The sequence below is a fragment of the Ahaetulla prasina genome, chromosome 6 (assembly GCF_028640845.1).
Source record: "Ahaetulla prasina isolate Xishuangbanna chromosome 6, ASM2864084v1, whole genome shotgun sequence".
NCBI classification, from domain to species: domain Eukaryota; kingdom Metazoa; phylum Chordata; class Lepidosauria; order Squamata; family Colubridae; genus Ahaetulla; species Ahaetulla prasina.
The window spans coordinates 35114142-35140554 of NC_080544.1; the positions used below are offsets into that span (position 1 = coordinate 35114142).

General features: G+C 36.6%; 1 protein-coding gene across 1 annotated transcript in view; it reads left to right on the plus strand.

The window, feature by feature from the left end:
- Positions 1–26413, plus strand: part of CC2D2B (coiled-coil and C2 domain containing 2B) — an 89412-nt gene that overhangs the window by 12739 nt on the left and 50260 nt on the right. Inside the window, exons 8-19 of the mRNA XM_058188080.1 lie at positions 1621–1754; positions 1875–2000; positions 3908–4005; positions 12190–12330; positions 13402–13465; positions 13603–13724; positions 15409–15586; positions 16663–16810; positions 20514–20661; positions 23606–23744; positions 24928–25128; positions 25949–26041. Coding sequence (XP_058044063.1) covers positions 1621–1754; positions 1875–2000; positions 3908–4005; positions 12190–12330; positions 13402–13465; positions 13603–13724; positions 15409–15586; positions 16663–16810; positions 20514–20661; positions 23606–23744; positions 24928–25128; positions 25949–26041 — 1592 coding nt within the window. The remainder of the gene's footprint in view (positions 1–1620; positions 1755–1874; positions 2001–3907; positions 4006–12189; positions 12331–13401; positions 13466–13602; positions 13725–15408; positions 15587–16662; positions 16811–20513; positions 20662–23605; positions 23745–24927; positions 25129–25948; positions 26042–26413) is intronic.

The window sequence follows — 26413 nt, forward strand, 5'->3', positions numbered from 1 at the left end:
AGGGAACAAAGTGTGCAGGGAGTGAAGTGGGATCTGGTATTTGTCTATTAATCACCTTTAGCATGGCACTTCCCCATTGGGACCCCAAGCCAATTGGCAAAGCGAGTTCAGGGGGTAAGGTGTTCCAAAGATGTTCCAAAGGGCATGAACCATGACAGAGAAGACTTCTCCTGGACTCTGCCAACCAAAATTCCTTGACTGATGGGGATGCCCAGCATGCCTTCTCAAGTAATCTGGACCCATGCCATGCAGGACTGTATAGATAATAGCCAGCTCCTTGAATTGTACCCAGAGACAGACTGGCTGCCCGTGCTGCTACATTCTGCACCATGTATAGCTTCTGAATGGTCTTCAAGGATAGCTCCATGTAGAGCTCATTGCAGTATTCTGGTTGTGAGACAACCAGGGCTTGAATGACTGAGCTCAGGAACTCCTGAGCCAGGAAAACTCGCAACTGGTGCACAACCTGAAGCTTTGTAAAGGCAATTCTAGCTGTGACTGCCTTGCATTCTTCATAATATATGTTTTCCTTATAGAAGAGTTGCTCTAGTTTTCCAACCATTTTGGTATTTTCCCCATTTTTCTTAGATCTTTATTTTTGTTTTAAAAATATGAAAAAATAGTATAGTAAAAAGTAAAATGTATTTTAAAGTAATAACCTGCAGATCATTGCCAATTTTTCCAAAGAAAAAATATGAATGCAGTGCCAGATTTTTTATTTAAAAATTGATGAATCTGTTCTGATTAGGCCTGAAAGGACAAGAGAACAGCAAACGAGCACCAAAAGAAAGTTTTAAGAACATTGTGCATTACTCCTTTGAGCTGGAGCTGGGATGAGGCTTCTGTAGCTATTTTTTGTCTCCATTCTATGGTTCAAGAGAAAACATTACCCTTTTTTAAGAGTATTTTTTTTTAAAAAAACAAGTGGGTAATTATAAAAAATGATATTTCTGATAAAGCTTGGAAGCATATTCAGTCTAGCCTTTAAGAGACAAGATAAGGAAATGCCATAACTGATAGGTACAATATCGTTGTACACAATTGTTGTACACAATTGTCTCTGTGTTATGACATTTCAGATTTCTTTAATCTTTCCATAACTATATGAGAGCAGTAAGAAGCTTAAAAGAGCAAAAGTTGGAGAAAGTAATTTTTTACTGGCAATTCACTTTATTATGAGTATCATCTGTAGCAGATTAATATGGCTGCCATTATTTGTTGTTTGTTTACATTTATACCCCGCCCTTCTCCGAAGACTCAGGGCGGCTTACAGTGTATAAGGCAATAGTCTCATTCTATTTGTATATTTTTTACAAAGTCAACTTATTGCCCCCCCAACAATCTGGGTCCTCATTTTACCTACCTTATAAAGGATGGAAGGCTGAGTCAACCTTGGGCCGGGCTCGAACCTGCAGTAATTGCAGGCTACTGTGTTCTTAATAAGCCTTAATAACAGGCTTTTACCAGCGTGAGCTAAACCGGCCCCTATATATATAAATATTTCACAAATAATTTATACATGTTTTCTCAGTATGTAACCAGTAAAAGGAAAAAAATTAATTAGCATTGCAATCTTAAATAAGTATACACCATTCTTGAAGTCATCTTAATCATTCTCAGTTATACATAGCCATAAGCTACCAAGCAATATGTTGCCAAGACTCCTAGAAGAGGAAGGATTTTACATTCCAAGAAAACCTTATATTCCTAGGAAGATGTACCACAAAATGGAGAATCGTCTTCATCAAGAAGGGGTAAATATAATGATTTTGCTTTTTTTTTTAAGAACTACTTTCTAAACAATTTCTTTCTGAAAAAATTATGTTCGTTGGTTTGCTTGATTTTCTTTATGCTTTTGAATCATTCTTATCAAGGCAAAAGGCTGGTTTGAAGAAAGTGGGGAAATAATATCATTACCTTCTCCGATCAAGCAATCAAGCCATCGCATAGTGTCTTTCCCTGTTAAGATTGTCACAGAATTAAAGACAGTATACAGAAAGGTTTGTTTTTATTCTTTCACACTACTTCACAAAGAGATATTTCATTGGATAACATTCAATTTGCATTGCTAGAAGTGTTACATACATTCAGGAACACTGACAATATATTTTAGTTGTTTTTTCACCATAACTAAATAACAATTTGTGGTGGGGGTGTTACTCATGCAAGGGCTGCACTAGCATTTGAAATTTCATAAGATAGGTGGAGATGCTATGATATAATTGCCTCATCACTTTCCATTTGCTTTGAAGGAGACATGAATGAGCAAGCTGCAAACATCTAAGATAAGTCTACTCATTTTGAATTAGTTTTTAAAGCCTGGCTGCCTGTTCAGGCCTTTCAGCTTTGGGGTTTTGTATCAAATGTTTTAGGTGTCATAAATGTACCCTATCATATCCATTGCTCTTTATTTATACCAAAAAACTAGTATTTGCCCCGGTCTCATATCTAATAGTTAAGGTTGAATTAATTGTTTAAACTGAAATGGTGTGAGAAAAACATAATTTTCTATGTTGATTCATAAACAGTTTTTATTTATCAGGCCAAACAGGTTTTTCTCACTTTGGATTCTTTTACAAAGCCTGCTATAAAAATGTGCATACATAGAAGTACAGTCTGTATTGTTCAATATTTCTTTCTTTAAGAGAGAATTTTGTGTTTTTCACCCCCCAAAATAGGCCACGCAACCAGAGTTGGAAAATTGTACCAAGTTTGATGACTGTAAAATGTATCAACTAGATCTTAACATATCAAGTATTGTCTTCAGTCATCATTCTCTTTTTAACTGTGAGCAAGTGTTGGCTGTTAAGTTGCTTAATATTTATGAATGTTTTCAGAAAAGACAAGAGCAAAATGTTACTAACTTGGTTTCTGAAAAAGTAAGAGAATACTTTTGTTATATTTTAGTTATAATGATGTTTGAAAAGATGTTGTTTAATAGCTTCAGATTATCTCAATTTGAAAACTAGAGATATCCCTAACTTTAATATATATTGTCATAATATCTGTACATATTCATTTTGAAACTTTGACTTGATTAGAGCTCTATTTCTAGATAGAGAATATTTCTATTCTCTATTTATTACAATATAGATCAGACAATAAATTTATTATTAACAGGTCAAATTAACATTCAGAATAGTCTAAAATATATTTCCTAGTAATATGTAGGGAATTGTTGTTTCCCCCCCCACCACCACGCCAGCCTTTGAACTGTTTTTATTAAAAAAATTGAATTGAATGCATTAATTGCATTCATGCTACATATTTATTTTGGGCACTTAGAAACCAGCCTGCATTTACAGCCCTTTGAAACATTTTGCAGTTACAGTGTTTCACTGGAAACCAGTGGTTTCTCGTAAAACGCTCCATAGCGAACAATGGATTCACTTAGCAACTGCAGCATTCATTTAAAAACCACGGCATTTGATTTATGACTGCCACATTCACTTAACAACTATAACAAATATAGAAACATTTATACTGGATAATAGATATCTCTTTTAAAGCACTGTGATGACAAATTCCATTTACCATACGGAGAGCTATTTATGGCCATAATTTTTTTATTTCCTAAAATTGAATCTCCAGAACATAAAAAAGATTCTAGAGAGACCAATAATCTCTACTGCAAAGTTCTTTAATAGCCAGCTGAATGAAGCTAAATTACTTAATTGTTGTACATTGAAGTTTGAGGATTATTTATTTTTTATGAAAAAAATATTTCTGTTGGAATTATTCAGAATGTCTATGACTATTCAATTATTTTGTGTTATTACATCATGGCTGCAAAATGTAGACATTTTCCACTATAAATATATGCATAGGTTTTACAAACTGCTTTTTCTACTTGTTAATGCTAATTCACTAATAATGATTAACTAATTATACATTATTTTTATTATAGCTAAAAGCCTTAATAAGTGCAACAAAACTGGCAGAAACAAATTTAAAAACCAGCCAGTTGAGTACAAACACTGTAAAGGATTACAGATCACAAATAAGGTATCTTGTTATCCTGGAACATTTCAAATATGCTGCAGATATGTTATTGTGTTATTATTGTTGTTGTTAATGGTTTTATTTATTTTATTTGCTTTATTGTTATTTCTGCAGTGCTTGAAATCTATATACTATTAAAAACTCTTGCGTCTGTAATCTTTAATGGGCAAAGCAATGGGGTAACATTTTCAACGAAAGCACCTCAAATGGGCTAATTTACAGAATACATCTAAAATTCACAGCCTATGACTCTTGTGGAATTGAAAGTTAACAAATTTTATAAAACTTTTTATGACATAAAAATCATTATAAAGCATTTTTCCCATATCAGAAGCACTTATATGGTGAAAAGATGAACCGGTGATATCACCATTGCCTGGGGGACAGCCAGTTGGGGACTCCTTTCATGTCCCCATTAAGTTGCCTGTTGAAGTGTTGTTCTGATAATTTTGAAGATTGATCTAAAGATTCTTACGTTGAAATGACAGAAATAAAATTTAGGCCTTGATAGGTCTTTGGGTCTTTGGAAACTTTAATATAGAAACCACAAACTTACAGCTGAACATAGGATCATAACCACAGGATACGTGCACAAGTATTTTTGTAACTTCTGTATCTTATCTAATATGAGCTGTGTTCCTGTTACGTAACTAAGTGAAACTAAGACACCTATATATGCTTCCTTCAAAATGCATTTGGGGTTCTTCCAGTCTTATGGGAGGACCCACCTTTGTTCAGCACTGAATAAATGTGTTATTTAGAGAGAGAACTTTGATTGTGCCAAGCCACACGTGGCCCCCTGCTTAACTGTGGTATCTGCTTGTGGTCACTGCTTTAGAACTGCTGAGTTGGGAGGAGTTGAAGCAAGTGACGGGAACCCACCCTGCTGTGCAGCAGCAATAGGGTCTCAAACGCAAGCCTGCCAATTGTCAGACTAGCGTTCTAATATGTGAGCCACCATGCTCCACATCATAAAACATTTTATCACATAACACAAAATATAAAACATTTCCTGTGGTGAACTCCTGATATTTGACTGTGGTATACAGTTCAGTATAAGCTACTTTCAATACAGACATATCTCTGAATATTTCTCTGAATTTTTAAGAACGTTTTGATTGCATTAGAAGCTCTGATATTGTTAGAGGCATTGAAGAATATGGTAAGGACATATCTGAAATCACAGGTTACTAGTAAAAGGAAAAAACAACCAGTTTAAGGGTTGCTGATTGTTTTTCCCATTAAAAGTGGGTTGGTCATTAAAAGGTCAAATCAGTACATGGAGGGAAAAGGGGAGATACCTGGGAACACAGTACAGGGAGTCCTTGTTTAGTGACCACAATTGAGACTGGCAACTTTATTGTTAAGCAAAGTGGTTGCTAAGTGAAACATCAAGGTTTTACAATCGTACTTCAGCTTTCCTTTGCTTTACAGATCTGCAAAGGTCATAAATGAGAGAATTAGATTTATTTATTATTGCAATTTATTTTTTCATATCTGTAACTATGAATGATTGCTAAATGATGCAGTAACTAAACAACTATTTGTATCAATGAAAGTGATTTAACATTTCCCCCTAATGCTGACTTATTACTTGGATTGCATTTTCTCTCTCCCTCCCATGCTGTTATTTTAATTCCTGAAACTGTATTGCATAATAAAAGCCTGCAAAATTCCCAAAGAGAGCATGTACAGTAGAACCTCTGTATAGTTAGTTCCATAATTAGTTCTATAACTTCGATCGTAACCTGATTTGGTTGTACATGCATTTACCAAAAAAAAATGGCGTGGAAGGGGAAATCAGTGCGGAAGAGAAAATTTGATTTGATTGCCACTCGAATATATGTTCGTGACCAGATTCAAAACTTTTGTGAATTTTTTGGTCGGAACCTGATTTGGTTGTGGTCAGAAGCATTCGTGACCAGAGGTTCTACTGTAGCCACTCAAAATAGTAGCGATTTCAAGAAATTTGATGAAAGCAACTTCATTAGACTATAATAACAGGTTCCCAGGAAGGAATTTCCTATTCCAAGAAGAAAGTCATTATTTTACATTGGTCATTTGCAATAAATACAGTATAAATGAGAACCTTTTATCAAGTCTACTCGTGATGATTGAGAAACATTGGACATGTTGTTTTGCAAGATTTGCAAGATTCCGGTCTCATCAGAAGTTGGCAAACAGGCAATTTCTGGCCTCCGGAGGGCCTCTGGGGGTGGGAGTGGGGAAGGCTGTTTTTGCTCTCCCCAGACTCCTAGAAAGGCTTTGGGAGCTGTGGACAGCAAAAAATGGGCCTACTGTGCCATTGTCTGCCAGGAGTGGGAGGAGCGGGGGGGGGTGTCACATGCGCATGCATGGGGGCAGGACACATAAAATTATGGGTGTGGGCATGCACGCGACCCTCACCCACCGCTGCTCCTAGCACACAATGGCAAAAAGTTAGCCATCACTGTTCTGAGGAGTAGTTATCCTAAATCTCTTCCTCTTCCCACAATCCAGGTCTGGACTGTGCTGTCTCTTGTTCTGATGATAAGACAGCTGGTTTTATTTGTAAATCCAGTGTTACATCTTTTTCCATATCATTCTTGTAACTTGTCATTTTTAAATCCAAATCCTAAACAGCTTATTCAATTCTTGTGGAATTGAAAGCCTGATTTTCAATTGTATCCGGTTTTGTCTCCTCTTTTAAAACTATTTTTATAGTTGCAGACAATTTTAAGAGAAATTTATGAGTGGGTTAAAATACCTTTCTCCATTCTGTGTTAGTATGTCGCTAAGACTGCTCCAACTGTTGCATGATTTCATTGATTTCTCTTGCAAACAAGGTTTTGTTAAAGATCATTAAACAGAGGCTACAGAATATCATCAATTAAGAGTTATCTGATGTAGAAAGGGGCACAGCTCTGAAGATCACATTGCCAATATTAGATGGATGATGGAAAAGGCATGTGAATATCAAAAAAATATGTATACGTGTTTTATCAATTACAGAAAAGCTTTTGACTGTATAGAACACAGTACAGGGAGTCCTTGTTTAGTGACCACAATTGAGACTGGCAACTTTATTGTTAAGCAAAGTGGTTGCTAAGTGAAACATCAAGGTTTTACAATCGTACTTCAGCTTTCCTTTGCTTTACAGATCTGCAAAGGTCATAAATGAGAGAATTAGATTTATTTATTATTGCAATTTATTTTTTCATATCTGTAACTATGAATGATTGCTAAATGATGCAGTAACTAAACAACTATTTGTATCAATGAAAGTGATTTAACATTTCCCCCTAATGCTGACTTATTACTTGGATTGCATTTTCTCTCTCCCTCCCATGCTGTTATTTTAATTCCTGAAACTGTATTGCATAATAAAAGCCTGCAAAATTCCCAAAGAGAGCATGTACAGTAGAACCTCTGTATAGTTAGTTCCATAATTAGTTCTATAACTTCGATCGTAACCTGATTTGGTTGTACATGCATTTACCAAAAAAAAAATGGTGTGGAAGGGAAATCAGTGAAGAGAAATTTGATTTGATTGCCACTCGAATATATGTTCGTGACCAGATTCAAAACTTTTGTGAATTTTTTGGTCGGAACCTGATTTGGTTGTGGTCAGAAGCATTCGTGACCAGAGGTTCTACTGTAGCCACTCAAAATAGTAGCGATTTCAAGAAATTTGATGAAAGCAACTTCATTAGACTATAATAACAGGTTCCCAGGAAGGAATTTCCTATTCCAAGAAGAAAGTCATTATTTTACATTGGTCATTTGCAATAAATACAGTATAAATGAGAACCTTTTATCAAGTCTACTCGTGATGATTGAGAAACATTGGACATGTTGTTTTGCAAGATTTGCAAGATTCCGGTCTCATCAGAAGTTGGCAAACAGGCAATTTCTGGCCTCCGGAGGGCCTCTGGGGGTGGGAGTGGGGAAGGCTGTTTTTGCTCTCCCCAGACTCCTAGAAAGGCTTTGGGAGCTGTGGACAGCAAAAAATGGGCCTAATGTGCCATTGTCTGCCAGGAGTGGGAGGAGCGGGGGGGGTGTCACATGCGCATGCATGGGGGCAGGACACATAAAATTATGGGTGTGGGCATGCACGCAACCCTCACCCACCGCTGCTCCTAGCACACGATGGCAAAAAGTTAGCCATCACTGTTCTGAGGAGTAGTTATCCTAAATCTCTTCCTCTTCCCACAATCCAGGTCTGGACTGTGCTGTCTCTTGTTCTGATGATAAGACAGCTGGTTTTATTTGTAAATCCAGTGTTACATCTTTTTCCATATCATTCTTGTAACTTGTCATTTTTAAATCCAAATCCTAAACAGCTTATTCAATTCTTGTGGAATTGAAAGCCTGATTTTCAATTGTATCCTGTTTTGTCTCCTCTTTTAAAACTATTTTTATAGTTGCAGACAATTTTAAGAGAAATTTATGAGTGGGTTAAAATACCTTTCTCCATTTTGTGTTAGTATGTCGCTAAGACTGCTCCAACTGTTGCATGATTTCATTGATTTCTCTTGCAAACAAGATTTTGTTAAAGATCATTAAACAGAGGCTACAGAATATCATCAATTAAGAGTTATCTGATGTAGAAAGGGGCACAGCTCTGAAGATCACATTGCCAATATTAGATGGATGATGGAAAAGGCATGTGAATATCAAAAAAATATGTATACGTGTTTTATCAATTACAGAAAAGCTTTTGACTGTATAGAACACAGTAAGCTATGGGCAGTTTTGCATGATCTTAGTGTCCCAGCCCACCTAATCAGATTCATCAGGTCACTCTACACCAGAGTTTCAAACTCGCATCATCACAGCTGCGTCATGTGACGAATCACAACTTTTCCCCCCTTCACTAAACTGGGTGTGGGCGTGGCCAGCGTGTGATGCATCTGGCTTGCGGACTGTCAGTTTGACACCCCTGCTCTACACTGATCAGGAGGCAACAGTGAGAACACTTTATGGTGACACAGACTTGTTCAGGATCAGTAAGGAAGTTAGACAGGGATGTATTTTTTCTGCTTTTTTGTTCTATCTGTATGCTGAAATGATTATACAGAAATTAGAACTGGAACTGTCTGACTTTGGGGTGAAGATTGGAGGAAGAACCATAAATAATTTGAGGTACACAGATAATCATACACTATTGGCTAAAAATAAGGAAGATCTGGAAAAATGATCTGGAAAATTAAGGACAAAAGTGAAAAAGTAGGACTGAGTCTTAACATCAGGATAACAAAGATAATGACAACAGCTGCAGATGTCATGAGACGTTTAAAAACATGGAGGAAACTGAATTTGTTTGAGAATTTATCTTCCTTGGATCCAAAATTGTTTACAACAGCAGTTCTAGTCTTGAAATTAAACACAGGATAACCTTAGGTTGCACTGCAATGGTTAATTAATTAATTTTATCCCATTACTAAGATCCGGAAAAGCAGAGATATTGATATAAATACAAAAAGCAGGCTAGTTAGACAATATTCTTCCCTACAATATATAGGTGTGAGAGTTGGGGACTAAGAATAGTAGATCAAAGAAGAATCGACACCTTTGAACTGTGGTCTAGGTAAATTACTGAATATGCCATGGACAGCCACAGTATTTATTTTATTTTTTTATTTATTTATTTTGTCACAACATCATACAAAAAGATTATATAGTATATACACATATAAACATATATAGGAAGAAGAAAAGAAAAACAATAGGACAGGAACGGTAGGCACGTTTGTGCGCTTATGCACGCCCCTTATGGTCCTCTTAGGAATGGGGTGAGGTCAATAGTAGAAAGTTTTTGGTTAAAGCTGTTAGGATTATGGGAAGAGACCACAGAGTCAGGTAAAGTATTCCAAGCACTGATGATTCTGTTGCAGAAGTCGTATTTTCTGCAATCTAGATTAAAGCGGTTTACATTAAGTTTAAATCTATTTGTTGCCCTTGTATTATTGCAATTAAAGCTGAAGTAGTCTTTGACAGGAAGGACATTACAATAGATGATTCTGTGAGCTAAACTTAGGTCTTGTCGAAGGCGACGGAGTTCCAAGTTTTCTAAGCCTAGGATTTCAAGTCTGGTGGGATAAGGTATTTTGTTGTTTTCAGAGGAATGGAGAACTCTTCTTGTAAAATATTTCTGGACACGTTCAATTGTATTGATGTCAGTAACTATAGAGAGGTGTTAAATCGTATAAAACCAGGCACATTACTAGAAACTAAAATCATAAGGCTATCTGATTTCCTTTGTCCATGTTGTGTGTGCAAATTCATTGGAGAAGGACAAATGCAAGGACAAAGAAGTGGACAAAGAAGAAGGGGCAAGCAAAGAACATGCTAGCTTGATAATAAATCTGATACAAAGTTGAACACACAATTGAAAGAAGCTGTGCTTGACAGAGTAGCATGGAGAGCACTAGGCTATAAAGTCACCATAGACACGACTAAATGGTTAACAACAACTTTTTCTTCTGGTTGCCTCTAGTATGCAGTCTTCAAAGTATCCTCATGTGCTTTTTTCTAATCCAAATATTTCATGGGAAGAGGTCTTTTACTTAGATTCAAATTCTTCATATATTTTAATAGGATTTTAAACAGCCCAGAGGAAGGATTCTTATAATTAATTTCAAAATCTTATTTCCAATCCATCTATCCCCTTACTGTTTCTATCTTTCCATAATCAACATTCTAATCCTCCTTTTGCTGTTTATTTAAAAAAATTTTTTTTTGAACCATGGCTTGGGCAAAGCTGATCTTCCCTCAGCTCTCAGAGCTCTATAAATCACTGAAGAACACTGTTTTACTCTTTCCTCATGAGGAGGCTCCATATGGATTGCTTCTAGGCAACCTCAGGTCTTCCCTTTTATCCAAAGCGGAATTTTGAGGTGCTGATCCTTTTGCCAGCTCCTCATTCCATTGCCATCACTATCAGTCCACCATTACTTTCCTGGAAGTCTCACTAGTATTAATTTTAATATTAAATAAACCTCATGATCTATATTCGAATGTTGAAAATTTAAGTGTGATGGAAATTCAAGACCTTCATTAAACAATAGTGATTTTTAAATGTCTCAGATAATCTTTTATTTTTTGTGATGTATCTCCCTTTTCACAAGAAGACACTTATACAGGTAGTCCTCAACTTACAACAGTTATTTAGTGACCGTTCAACATTACACGGCACTGAAGAAAGTGACTTAGGACCATTTTTCACAGTTACCACCTTTCCAGCATTCTCAGGGTCATGTCATCAATATTCAGAAGCATGGCAACTGATTCTGTTGTGACCCAGGTTCCTGGACCTGAACTCCTGGACTCGGATGATTCAGAAAGTGAGGGAGAAGACCTGGGAAGCCCTTCTTCTCTTGGGCCCTCTCCCTCCCTGGCAGGGAGGAGGAGGGGCCGGCAAGGCCTGATTCTCTGGAGCCTTCTTCTGGTTTGGCAACGCCCCAAGAACAGTTTTGGAGTGATGCAAGACTGCGCAGACGTGACTGGCACGCGCAGCAGAAACAGCATTGGGATAAGGCCAAGGAATGATGGACATCTGCAGAGACTATAAATAGGAGGCGGGACTTCCTGGTTTTTTGTCTTGGACAAAGCAATGAATTTGCGCGGGCAAACTGTATCAATGGAGGGAAGAATATATTCGTGAGTAATTCTGGCCTTATCTATAATTTCCTCATTATCTCCAGAAACTTGGCAGGCCCGTGGGTAGACGTGGCCAGGACATTTATCTATGTAAATAAATTAGAAAAGGAGGCCTCTGACTGACTCTTTGCTGGGAGTATTGGGGGGAGGGAAACAGAACAGATTCATACTTGTGACCATTGCTGTGTCCCAGGGCCATGTGACTGTCTGATAAGCAAATTCAATGGGGAAGCCAGATTCACTTAACAAACAGGCTACTAACTTATCAACTGCAGTGATTCACTTAACAACTATGGCAAGAAATGTCATGAAATGGGGGAAAACTCACTTAACAAATTCTCACTTAACAACATAAATTTTGGGCTCAATTGTGATCGTAAGATGACGATCACCTGTACTTTGTATAAGGATATAAGAAAAGGTTTTTGATGTATTTGCATTCAAAACAGGAGAAATTAATGTTTAGCTTTTATAGTGCCTTTAAAAAAGTAGAATTCTCACTGTAATTTTGTCATTTTTTTCTTCCCTATATTCATTCTAAAAAAGAAATACTAAAATATTATACAACAAGGAACAACAACGAGATTATTCTTTAATACAAAATATGCTGAAAGTGTGGAAACAGATGAAGACTTTACGCAGACAACAAGGCTTTACCAGTACAACTATAAAAATTCAATTTCAACGGTAAGTGTATAAGGCAATCACAATGCAATTAGAATTTGTGAATTAATTCTCTATAAAAAGTAATATCATGGCAATGGCAACATCCAAACAATATTCAATTATCTTGGAAAAATATGTAGCTTTAAAATTAACAAAGAAGAAGCCTAGAAGACATAAAATCTTCATTGGATTAAATTGGATTTTAAAAGTGAATTTTAGCAATTTTAAATGGGGTTTTAATTGACGGTAATTTTTAACTTCAGGCTAATTTCAAATAAGTTTTTTTAAAGGTATTTTAACGTATTTTTTAAAAGGTATTTTTAAAGGTATTTTAACGTGTATATTTGTATTGTTGGTTTTATCTTGCCTGTACACCGCCCTGAGTCCTTCGGGAGAAGGGCGGTATAAAAATCAAATAAAATAAATAAAATAAATAAATAAATAAGGTCTGATATGAAGAGAAATCTCTGGAAAGCTCAATAGAAACAGACTATTAATGGCTACTAATTTTTATTCACATAATATCTAAATATTGAAGGTGTTTCTGACTATTATGGTTTAGTCTAAATGCATGACTTGTTTCATAATTTAATTTTATAAGCCATAATTAATGCTAATTGTAGTATGTTGATTTAGATGGAATAGCAAATCACTTTTAACCAAATACTCCTGAATTTTAAGTGCCCTTCCCAGATACACAGTAGAAAGATTGAGGGAACTGATAGAGCCAAAGTGGTGCTATTTAAGATGATGGACAAGGATTAGGGAGAGTCCAACTAATTGTCCAAATAATTGGGTTGCTTTGGGCTACTTGATCTCACAGGGGAGGGAAAAGGTCAAGTAAAATACTAAAAATTAAAAATATCACTGAATGATAAATTGGAGAAGGTGGAGGATTCAGGTTTCTCTATTTTGCATTAAATTATATTTATGAACAGGCCACGCAGAGTTGAATTTGGGGGCTTTGAAACATTACTGGAAAATGCAGTTCTTTATTGCTAGAATATGATGTGGCACGCAGAATTTTATAGAAGTGGATAGGCTATGTGCTATCACCAAATGTTTATTTTTCATATAATTTTCATATTCAAGGCAAACATGTAATTCTGAATTGGATGAATATCTAGCCAAAGTATCAGAAGATGATGAAAAAGAGGTAAGCAAAATGTTGTGAGATCAGTAAATCTGTGTAGAAATTTTTATAAAATGCATTTGAAAAAAAGCAATACAAATGCAGATATTATTATTTGAGATAATATTGATTATAATCAAAATATTAATATTGAATTCTAGGATTCTTTGGACTCCATTTGTAGCTCTCAAACTTTAACAGACCCTAGAGAAGGAAAGAAAACATTTTTCATCCCTCATGTGACCTTTATATCAGAAATAACACCAGCAAAATTATGCCCACTGTGAGTTCCACATTTTTCCCCACTTTGTTTCACTTTCCAATGGCTAATTTTTTTTAAAATTGCAGATATATCATTTGGCATCTGTAAATAAAATGACTTCTTCCTCCCGCTACCTAACCATACATAGCAATCTTCTATAGAATAGGTCTTTCTTGGTATCACCGTCTGGTAGAACTCAGAGCAGCCCAACTGAACTGAAGTTCATTCAAGCTCTCCAGAAAAGACTCTGGCTAATAGTTCAACTAGTCCTTGGCTTATGTCCATTTGATCACTGACTGTTCAACATTGACAGCAATGTTGAAAAACATGGACATAGCAATAGCAATTATCTATATACCATTTCATAGTGTTTTACAGCCCTCTCTAAACAATTTACAGAGTCAGCATATTGCCCCCAACAATCTGGGTCCTCATTTTACCAACCTCGGAAGGATAGAAGGCTGAGTCAACCTTGAGCCAGTGAGAATTGAACTGCTGGAAGTCAGCAGAGATAGCCTGCAATACTGCATTCTAATCTCTAAAATTTCAAGCCATCACAGCACATATTTTAATCTGGGTACTCAGATGTCCAACTAACAAATATAACACCATGGTCACCTGACCGCCATTTGCAACCTTCCGTGCCAGCTTGTCATAAACAAAGTCAATGGGGAATTTGGCAGGGAAGGTTGCAAGTCACTCAAATAAATCATTTCTGCTTTTTCTTCCATCAGGGTAAGCTCTCTGCCCACCTGCAGCCTTTGCTGGCCCTCCCAGGTCTTTCCCTGTGGCAACTTTCCACCCCCTCACTGCAGCCCATCCATGCACCTTTACCTGGGATTCTTGCTTCTTTCCACTTAATGATCCATATGTTTTGGGATTACAATAGTAAGTGGGATTGCCCAGGATTGCATTACTAAGCGATGCAGTCACATGACATTGTACTTTTCAACTGCATCACTTAGTGATGGCAATCCTGGTCCCAATTGCTGTCATAATCTGAGGACTACATGTATCAAAACCAGGAATGTTAATCAAATTACATTGCTGTGTCTCTGTCTGGGTACAGATAGTCCAATGGAATGACCAAAGTGTCCTTGTGCCAAAATTGGGTTGAAATTCAGACTGAAAATTTAAACCTTAAATATAATTTTTATTTGGAATATATTGTAACATTAACATACTACACTTTGTTTTAATGGTCAGAAATTCAATCTAGAAAATGTATATTGGTAGTCCTTGATTTACAATAGTTCATTTAGTGACCGTTCAAAGTTACAATGGCATTGAACAAAGTGACTTATGACCATTTTTCACATTTATGATTGTTGCAGCATCCCCAAGTGATTTACGTTCAGATGCTTGACAACTGGTTCATATTTATAACTGTTGCACTGTCCTGGGGTCATATAATCCCTTTTTCCAACCATCTGACAAGCAAAGTCAATGGGGAAGCCAGATTCACCTAACAACTGTGTTACTAATTTAACAACTGCAGTGATTCTCTTAACAAATGTGGCAAGAAGAGTTGTAAAATGGGGCAAAGCTCACTTAACAAATTTCTCATTAGCAACATAAATTTTGGGCTCAGTTGTGGTCATAGGACTACCTGTAAATGCATGCTTCATGCAGAGATTTATGTGTAGTTTCTTTTGTGTGACAGTATGGTTAAATAAAATACTAACTTTAATTTGTTCATTTTTAGTGAAGAACAGAACAGAAGAGAAAAGGTCAAAATGGAGAAATATTTTATTAAAACATATTACAATAATAAATTGGTCTCTTGCACTCCTGAGTTTTCTCTTCGTGATGATTTTAAAGTTATATTCCAACAACATTTTATAATTCAGATTTTAAACTGGTCTGAATCCCTTCAGCTGGAGGTATCTATGCAGATACAAATATTGCATCTGAAATCTAATAATCTTCTCTTTACAAAACCTTCATCTAATTGGATATTGTTCTGTTCCAATTATTTTGAGGGGAATTTTTATATTTAACTATTTTACCTCAGAATGAACATGTAGTTGACATGCTTGTTGAATGAACTTACTGTGTGTTCCATAATGTTTGAAAAGATACAGGTATTTCTCGATTTATAACAGTTCGCTTAGTGATCATTGGAAGTTACAATGGAAAAAAGTTACTTATGACCATTTTTCACACTTTTGACCGTTGCAGCATCCTCATAGTCACATGATTTACATTTGGATGCTTGACAACTGATTCACATTTATGACTGTGAGAGGAGATTAGGCTAGTCATTCTTTTGCAAATGTGCATTGTAGATTGAAATTACAATGTCTGTGGTCTCTTTATATAGTAGCCACGAATCTCCAAAATTAAAAATAACCCTCCCCCCACAAAAAGGACAGACTCTCATGAGGTAGCTGTGTCCTGTGCATTTTTTTTTGTTAACACGTGATTTCAAAACATTGATTTTGTTTATATTTTAAATTTTTTAGTATTTATAGCAACATTGTGCCTTCACTATAGTGTAAAATCATGCAATGCTGCCCTCTGTCTGAAAAACTGATTGGCCCTAGATATTATTTATTATTAATTGCATTCTATTTTGCTTGCTTTCTCTGTTCTATTTTTTTTTTTTTTTGAGAACTGAAGTCAATATATATGGCAATCTTTTCTAATTTTATTCTTCACAACAACCACCACTCCATGACATAGGTTGGAATGAGGGAGAACAAATGACCCAAAGCTACTCAGCAGTGAGAAAATGGGTACCTTGATCTTACAAAAAACTTACTCATTATACTAAATTATTTCTGCTTATGTAGAAGCAACTCATGCCTTTTAGATCTAGATACATATATTTATAATATTAACCTTACAGGTTATCTATATAAAATATTTTTATAGTGGCTTTTTCTTTTTTTTTAACTTTGGTTAATTAGTTTCAATTCTTCTTTGACACAGTTTTATATTATATATTATATTGTAGATTATGGAGTCAAATAAAAATATGTTGCTGGCCAAAGTGTACTTACCTCTTCCTAATAACTGTATTTTGAAAAGCAAGGATGTTTTGGATGAAGTAGAGTTTAGCTGTGAACAGCAAGTTAAACCTTCAGATGGAGCAGTGGGAAGCAGTAAGTTACTACAGTAATATTTCTTCAAATTATTTACTGTTTCACTGTATATTTTTACAAGGCAGATTTTCAGTTTCATTGTGGTTTTTTCCCCTCCAAATTTTAAATACAAAACGAAATTTGGTGTTAAATTTAGAGCCAGAGAAGGATTAAGTATAATTTTGAAAAAGATGCCTCTGAGTTTTCCCTTTTCTTATTTTATTGGTAAAAATAACTTGTTCATTCACAATTACTCTAGGCTTCTTACATAGATGGCACTGCTTTGCACTGTTTCCTAGAATAACCATGTCATGCAATGAAGAATTGAAAAGAAGAAGCAGCTTCTGTGAAAGGCTGGCATTGCTGAAAACATCCTAAGGCTGAAGACAAGCATAATATCTTAGGGCTCAGATACATTTTTTAAAAAGTGTTTGTAACCCTTTCCAAATGTAGCACTTTTTTTCTAAATTTTTTATTTTCTTTCTTTCTTTCTTTCTTTCTTTCTTTCTTTCTTTCTTTCTTTCTTTCTTTCTTTCTTTCTTTCTTTCTTTCTTTTTATTTTCATCAAGCATGTATTTTATGACAGATACAAGTGTAAATTACAAATTATATATACATGAAAAGGATATGAATAAAAGAAAACATTAGGACAGAGACTGTAGGCATGCTGGTGTGCTTATGCCCTTATGCCCTTAGGCCCTTAAAGACCTCTTAGGAATGGGGTGAGGTCTACAGTAGACAGTCTAAGGTTAAAGTTTTGGGGATTTGGGGAAGAAACCACAGAGTCAGGTAGTGCATTCCAGGCATTGACAACTCTGTCACTGAAGTCATATTTTCTGCAGTCTAGTTTGGATCGGTTTACCATGAGTTTGTATCTATTGTGTGCTCTTGTATTGTTTTGGTTGAAGCTGAAGTATTCATTGGCTGGTAGGACACTGCAGCAGATGATTTTATGTACTATGCTTAGGTCAGACTGAAGACAGCGAAGTTCTAAGTTGTTTAAGCCCAAAATTTCGAGTCTGGTGGCATAAGATATTTTTTTACAAGCAGAGGGGTGGAGGACTCTTCTTGTGAAATATCTCTGGACTTGTTCGATTGTATTATTGTCTGATATGTTATTAATGTCTGATCTCTTGAGGGCTCGGGACAGAGGTTGTTCCTCTGTCCTGGTCCTATTAGATCTCTCAGCGGCTTTTGATACCATCGATCATGGTATCCTGCTGCACCGGCTCGGGGGACTTGGAGTGGGGGGCACTGTTCATCGGTGGTTCTCCTCCTACCTCTCCGACCGGTCGCAGACGGTGTTGACAGGGGGACAGAGATCGACCCCGAGGCCCTCTTATGTGGGGTGCCGCAGGGGTCAGTTCTCTCGCCTCTTCTGTTCAACATCTATATGAAGCCGCTGGGTGAGATCATCCGTGGTCTTGGGGTGAGTTGTCATCTATACGCTGATGATACTCAGCTCTATATTTCCACCCCTAACCACCCCAATGAGGCTGTTGAAGTGATGTCCCAGTGCCTGGAGGCCGTATGGGTCTGGATGGGGAGGAACAGACTCAGACTCAATCCCACCAAGACCGAGTGGCTGTGGATGCCGGCGGCCCGGTACAATCAGCTAATTCCATTGCTGACCATTGGGGGCGAGCTATTGGCCTCCACGGAAAGGGCTCGCAATCAGGGCGTCCTCCTGGATGCACGGCTGTCTTTAGAGGATCATATGACGGCTGTCACCAGGGGAGCTTTTCATCAGGTTCGCCTGATTCGCCAGTTACGCCCCTTTCTGGATCGGGCTTCCTTATGCACGGTTGCTCATGCCCTTGTTACATCCCGCCTGGACTACTGTAATGCTTTCTACATGGGGCTCCCCTTGAAGGGTACCCGGAGACTCCAACTGGTCCAGAATGCGGCTGCGCGGGTGATAGAGGGAGCTCCTTGTGGCTCCCATATAACACCCCGCCTGCGTAATCTGCACTGGCTCCCGGTGATCTTCCGGGTTCACTTCAAGGTACTTGTTATCACCTTTAAAGCGCTCCATGGCTTAGGGCCGGGATATTTACGGGACCGCCTACTGCCACCATTAGCCTCTCACTGACCAGTGCGCTCTCACAGAGAGGGCCTCCTTCGGATACTGTCAGCTAAACAATGTCGGCTGGCGACCTCCAGGGGAAGGGCCTTCTCTGTGGGAGCTCCTACCCTCTGGAACGAGCTCCCTCTGGGGCTTCGTCAACTCCCCGACCTCAGGTCCTTCCGCCGCGAGCTGAAGACGTTGCTGTTTCGAAGAGCAGGACTAGCGTGAACGTAGTTTTAAATTGGGTTTTAAATCAGGGGTTTTAAACGGGGTTTTAAATTTGTATTTAAAAGTTTTAGGCCATCAATTGAATTAATTTTCTATTCTTTTTGCTGTTTTATATGTATTATATATTTTCTGTTGTTTTATTGGCTGTGAACCGCCCTGAGTCCTTCGGGAGATGGGCGGTATACAAATATAATAAATAAATAAATAAATAAATAAATAAATAAATAAATAAATAAATAAATAAATAAATAAATAAATAAATAAATAAATAATAAATATGAAGTGCGGGTTCCAGACAGATGAGCTGTATTTAAGAATTGGTCTGGCAAAATTGGTACACCCTAGTTTTCAGTTCAATATTACTGGAGAAGAAGCTATGCAAGACTATGTTAACAACTCTTAAAGCCTTTTTAGCAATGCTGTTACAGTGAGATCTGGCACTTAGATCATTTGAGATGAGTACTCCAAGGTCTTTGACAGAGTGAGGATCGTCTGTTAGGTCGTATCCGTCCAGCTTGTATTTTGTGTTCTGATTTCCCCCCCCCCCCCAATGTGTAAGACAGAGCATTTGTTGGTTGAGATTTGGAGTTGTCAATTGTTTGACCATTCTGACACATAGTCAAGGTCTTTTTCTAGAGTAGCAGCATTGTCAGTGATGTTGAATAGTTTTAAATCATCTGCAAAGAGAATGTAGTTGCTTATAATATGATCGCAAAGGTCATTTATATAAAGTATAAGAGTGTGGGTCCTAAAATGCTGCCTTGGGGGACACCGCTGTTAACAGGTGCAGGGTTTGATAAGGCGTTCCCTATTTTGACTACTTACTGCCTGTTTGATAGGAACACAGCTATCCACTTATGCAGGAATCTGGAAATGCTATAAGATTTTAGTTTTGGAAGTAGCTTGTCATGCACCACTGAATCGAATGCTTTACAGAAGTCTATATAAATTGCATCTATTGATTTTAAAAATTATTTAAAATTATTTTCAAAGCCCTTCTTTTGAAATGATTTTTTTTAAAATTCCCATTATTTTTAGTAATATATCTTAAATAATCATTTGTGCCAGGAAGAAACCTTAGTAAATTTGTGGTCCTCATGTTTTCATTGCTAGCTGAAGTATATTTCAAATACGTGTGGAAATAGACTATAAGGCTGTGATTGGTGAGATGAAGAGTCTTTGTTTTTCTGTACTATTTAAAAGCAGATGCTCATATATCTATTTTTATCAGCCAGATCCATTTTATTGTGAATAATTTGGCCCTAATTTTAAGCTCCAAAGATTTGTCATTAGCAAGTGAGCTGTCTATTTGTTAGTTTCAGAAGTTAGCACCTAAAAGTTACATACACCAATGAATATGTGCCATTTAAAGTGAAATGAAAGTCTGGTGTTGCAATAATATTTTTTTTGGTTATGTTTATATTGTAGATGTTCCTTTTTTCCTTGGTGAAAATCAAACAGAAGAATTGTGTATTATGACATCAGGAAAATTAATGTATTCTTTATCTTGGACAGTTAATGACAAAGGAATTCCTTTGGCTCCTACTATTCAACATGCATTTATTTCCTCCAACAGGTGATAATATTTATGTATTAGTTTCACTGTTTGTTTTTGTAAATAATTATCTATACAATCTATTTTTCCATGCAATGCACAAACTACCATGTCATGCTTCTTTTCCTTGTCTTGCAAAGAATCTATGTTCTAAGTCCGTGATGGTGAAGCTATGGCACGCGTGCCAGAGGTGGCATGGAGAACCCTCTCTGTGGGCACATGCACCATTGCCAGCTGCTGTTCTGGTTTCCAGTGCCCCGGCCAGCTGGTCTTTGTGGGTGCCCGAGTGCTGGAAAATGGTCTGAAAACAGCCCAAAAAGTGCCCAAAAAATGGCCTGAAAACGGCCCGAAAAATGGCCTGAAAATGGCCCAAAAAACAGCCAAAAAACAGGCATTCACATGCCAGCCAACTGGTCTTCGGGTTTCCGGCATGCACACATGCCCGCGTATGTCTGCACATTCTGGTTTGGGCACTCGGTGCCGAAAAGGTTCACTATCACTATTCTAAGTCTTCGTAGAAATAGATTGTATATTTTCATAAATTGAGGAAATACCTATTTTTTCTTTTGTCTCAGTAATCATGTGAATTATATCTTGAAACCAGGCTGATAGAATGAAGTTAATCTAATTGCATATATCTGTGTTACTTCTGCACTCCAGTTTGAAGTAGTTACAAATTGCAGGCTTATGCTTAGCACAGCCATGCCTAGCTATTTCTCATAGCTTCTCATGACCCAGTCCAATTAAATAGGCATGGAGGAAGCATGAAATGTATATAAATACAGATAGTTACCAACCACAGTAAGGACTGACAAGTCTGTTATTAAACAATTATTAAGCAGTCATTAAGTGTGATGTCTGCCAATCTAGCAGTTCAAAAGCATGTAAAAAATGCAAGTAGAAAAATAGGTACCACCTTTGGTGGGAAGGTAACAGTGTTCCATGCGCCTTTGGCGTTTAGTCATGCCGGCCACATGACCATGGAGACGTCTTTGGACAATGCTGTCTCTTCGGCTTTGAAATGGAGATGAGCACTGTCCCCTAGAGTCAGGAATGACTAGCACATATGTGCGAGGGGAATCTTTACCTTTACCTTTACCTTAAGTGTGAACCATTACAATCATTATGAATGTGCATGGTTTGACAAGCACTTGAATTACAATTATATGACTTCAAGAACAAGTCGTAAGTCTGTATTTTCAGTGCCATTGTAAATTCAAACCATCACTGAATGTGTGGTTGGTTAGTGAAGACTTTCTATAATACACTTCACAGTTTGCTGGGAAAAGTGGGAAAATGTTGGCATTGAGTTTTTGTACTGCATAGATCTTGGACATAAATGACATGCATTACTAATCTTGCTAGGTCTCCAGATAACTAGCTAGGAATCTATCATGGATGGCTAATTGTAAGCATGTCATATGTTAATTTGCTTTATGCTTTATAGCCATCATTGGAGGGCCAGTGGTCCTTGAGCCTTAAGCTGGGCCTGACATGAAATTTTCCCACTTTGGACCTATACCAGAGTCTGGATCACAGCTTCTCCTCAGAATGAGAACAGACCAGTATTCCCAATGCAATGTATATGTTCAGCTTATTGTCATAGCTATTATTGCTACAAAGTTTTCCTAAAACCATCCATAAATTTAGATCTTGCCCAAAACTAAGAGGAATAGACTTTGTACTTTATACACTACAGAAATGATTACTTTCTTAAATTCTTTTAAGTGCAGCACAATTTTGCTTCCAGTAGCCTACATTTCAGCTATATAACCAGGGGTGAAATCTAAAAATTTTCCCTACTGGTTCTTTGGGCGTGGTTTAGTTGGTGGGCGTGGCTTGGTGGTCAGATGACTGGGTGGGCATGGCCAATAACAATAAATAATAAAAATAATAAACAAAGTATAAAAAATAAGAGGTACCAAAAACCAACTTTCACACTTTACACACACACAACACAACACGACACAACTGACTCACACACAATGTAAAAGCAGCTGCACTTCACACTTCACACAGCCACAAAAAGCTCAAAAACCAACTTTCACACTTTACACACACACAACTCACACACACACACAAAATGCCACATACAGCTTTCTGAGATTTTGTGTGTTTGTGTAGTTAGAGTGAAACACTACAGAAACACACCAAATCTCAGAAAGCTGCACAAATATTTTATTTTATTATGTTATGTTATTTTATTTTATTTTATTGTGGACTTCAAATCCCAGAGTTCCTCAGCCAGCAAAGCCAGCCAGTTGATCACCGAGGAAATAGATTAACTAAGCAATTGATTCTGTCTGGCTGAAAGTGAAACTGCTTTCGGGCTGGAAAAAGAGCCATGTGTTCATCAGTAATCAGGTAAACATGCTTTCTACAAGTAAGAGTACAAGTAAGGTTCTGCTGATGAGGAACTCAGGTGAGATCGCCAGAGGAGACTTTAATTTTTTTTTTAAAGTTTAACGTCTCTGCCAATCTCAGCTGAGGGGCGGGATCCTCAAAGGCTTTTTTTTTACTTTTAAAGGCATGTTTCAGCTGAAGCAAAACCGGCTTTTAAAAGTTAAAAAAAAAAACCTCTGCTGATGGTGCGGCTCAGCAGAGGCAGGGGGGCGGGCAGGGGCAGGGATTTTTGCTACCGGTCCTCCGAACCAGCAGCTGCCATCGCTACTGGATCGTGCGAGCCAGTCCAATCCAGGAGCATTTCACCCCATATATAACCCTATTGACTTCTTTTAAGGGTCTTTTCCACACTCTTATGATTTAAAGCCCGTTTCTACATCCTTAAATTAGTAGCTCTAGGTGTATGATTTAAAGTCCTGGAATGCATCTTGCAGTTCATATGCAGCGACTATTTTAAACTGTTAAAATAAGTCTATATTCTTTCACAAAAGTTCCTTTTTTCCTATTGTGGCATCATAATGAGACTGTTATTTCATATTAAGTTTTTTTGTTTTTGTTTTAGTGTACCAAGGAACATCAGTTCAGGAAAAGGGACAGGAATTTGGTGGTATTCTGATATCCAGAAACTAATTGACTGGGCAAAAGACACAAATATTGATCCGAATGATCCTTACTACTCAGATTTGTTTGAGTTAATTATGGTAATGATGAAACTTCTGTAATGAAGTTTCAAGTTTTCTGCGTAATAAATGTTATATAATAGAATCTTCTTTATTCTAAATAATAAATTAAGGACTTAGAAACACTGATCAAGAAATTAACTCAGGATTTTGTAATAATTTTTGATAACTAAAAAGTTTGTATATGTTGTTCCTTTTTAACTCTTCATTATCCTATATCTTATTTATTAATTTTACAAGAACCAAGTTTAGAACTATCTTTTATCCTTTTATCCAACTTGTTTCAAACATGAAAGTACAAGTAGAGTTTATTTGACAAAACAAAACCTTACAGTGTGAGCAGATACAAAAGGAGAGTTTTTCTTTCTCTCATAATACATGACATTTTAGTTACCAATTGAAATTGAATGGCAATAAACCCAGGACTGGTTTGGAAACACTTGTACCAGAGATGGGTTTCAGCAGGTTCTGACCAGTTCTGGAGAACCGGTAGCGGAAATTTTGGTAGTTCGGAGAACCGGTAGTAAAAATTCTGACTCGCCTCGCCCCCATCTATTCTCTGCCTCCCGAGTCTCAGCTGATTGGGAGGAAATGGGGATTTTACAGTATCCTTCCCCTACCACGCCCACCAAGCCACATCCACCAAGCCATGCCATGCCCACCAAGTCACACCCAAAGAACCGGTAGTAAAATTTTTGATACCCACCACTGACTTGTACATATAATATGACTTATGGAATTGACACTCAAAATACTTGTAGTGAATAGTTCATAGCTTAGGTGACTATAAAATGAATTAAATGGAAGGATAAATATGTATTTGAAGTATAGATATCTGTTAACTATAATAGTTACATGGTTCTCTAGACAGAAACAGTATAATCCTAAAATGTAGAAGACGTTAGACACTACGTTTAGATGCTGACTTGCCAACAAAAGTTTTCATAGAATTTAGCAATAGTTCTACTGTTTCCATACATACATATCTAAATTTTTAAAGAAAAAAGTCAATTATATTCTGAATAACTTTGTTTTTTCAAAACAATTTAGCTCTCCTATGCTTATTTAGTGGCAAAATCTTTGTAGATTTTATTATATTTTTTCCTCTTCAGCATGTGAACAATGTTCATAGCAGTAAAGTTTTTATATTTATTGGTTGTATTTACCAAAATTATCCCAACTTATATTTATTATTTTCTAATAGTATGCACAGTCTCAGGAGAAAAGTGATTCAAAACACTTTCGCCTTGAACAACTGCAAGATTTTAACTTTGTTATTGCAGAAGATATTCAAAATTGCAAACGTTTCCGGCTGTTACAGCTTAGGAATTTAGGACAGTTGGGCTTCTACTGTTTTCAGCAAATTCCTCTCTTTGACAAAGAAATTCCAGACACAATTTTTCAGGTATTTTACTTTAAGAACAAATATTGAAGTTTAATTTTACATTGTGCATTTACACAATGTTCTACATTCACCTCTTCCAATGCTTAAATTAGTTGGTGTTAGACTGGTTATCAGTGACACTATAGCAGTGAAGGGAAGTTGGAAGCCACACCCAAGCTTCTTTCGTGGGTTTTTGATAATGGATTTGTACAGATGCAACAACACATACACAGCTGAGCATTTAAAAGAATCACAGTGATAGGTAAGCAACTAGATTGGGGAATTGGGGAAAACAACAGAAGAAGGTAATGGGAAATCATTACATTTAATGCCAACAAAATTCCATGAAGTGACTCTGTAATCGATAGACCTAGGGCTTAGGTTTTTAACAAATTCAGTTTTCGTCATGGATCAACATAGATTCCTTTTGCTTGTTTTTTCCTACACCTTGCATGCATTAGTTACACTATTTATTCATTCTATATTCAATCCTCACATTAAGAAGTGTCATAAGAGTTATATGATTAACAAGTGGTGGGACATTTTCAAATACTTTTATATATAATTTATATATATAATTTATGCTGGTATATTTAATTATATACCAGCATAAATTGAAGTACTAATATGTTAGATTTCTCTAGTAATATGTAGATATAATTGTATGAAATGAATAGAAAGTACTACTCTAAATGCTAAACAATTGTTACTTAAGACCACAACAATCTATATCTTTCAAGAAGGTAGAATATAAATATAGTGACTTAGATGCTATATTTTGTTTGGGCAAACAGCCTAGTGTTACTTTTAATTGATAAAAACAATCCATTTCTTCTTTCAGGAACATGGAGGCCAATTGGAAAAGGACGTTTTTATGACAGATATGGATCCTATTTCTGCACAAAGAAATAGTTCTGCTAACTTTGTTAGGATGGTATGACAGTTTTTAATATATTAGAAAGTGAATGATTGGAAACTACTTACTGCATTGAAAATAAAGCAATGTAGTATTCCAAGTCTATCAAACCTAAGGACAGTTATCTTAAGATAAAATAACCTTTATTGTCACTTTTTTCTGTGAATACACTGGCGCACATTAAAAAATTAAATTCTGATGCCTGCTCTCAAAAGAAAATATAACCATATACATACATGCACACATACATACATATGCTACACACACACACACACACACACACATGTTAAACACAGTTCATTTTGAATACATAGCAGAAAAAAGTGTTGGTAAGGTTGATACTATATGGTACAAAGCTATTACAGAATCTAGTTGTTCTGCTTTGGATAG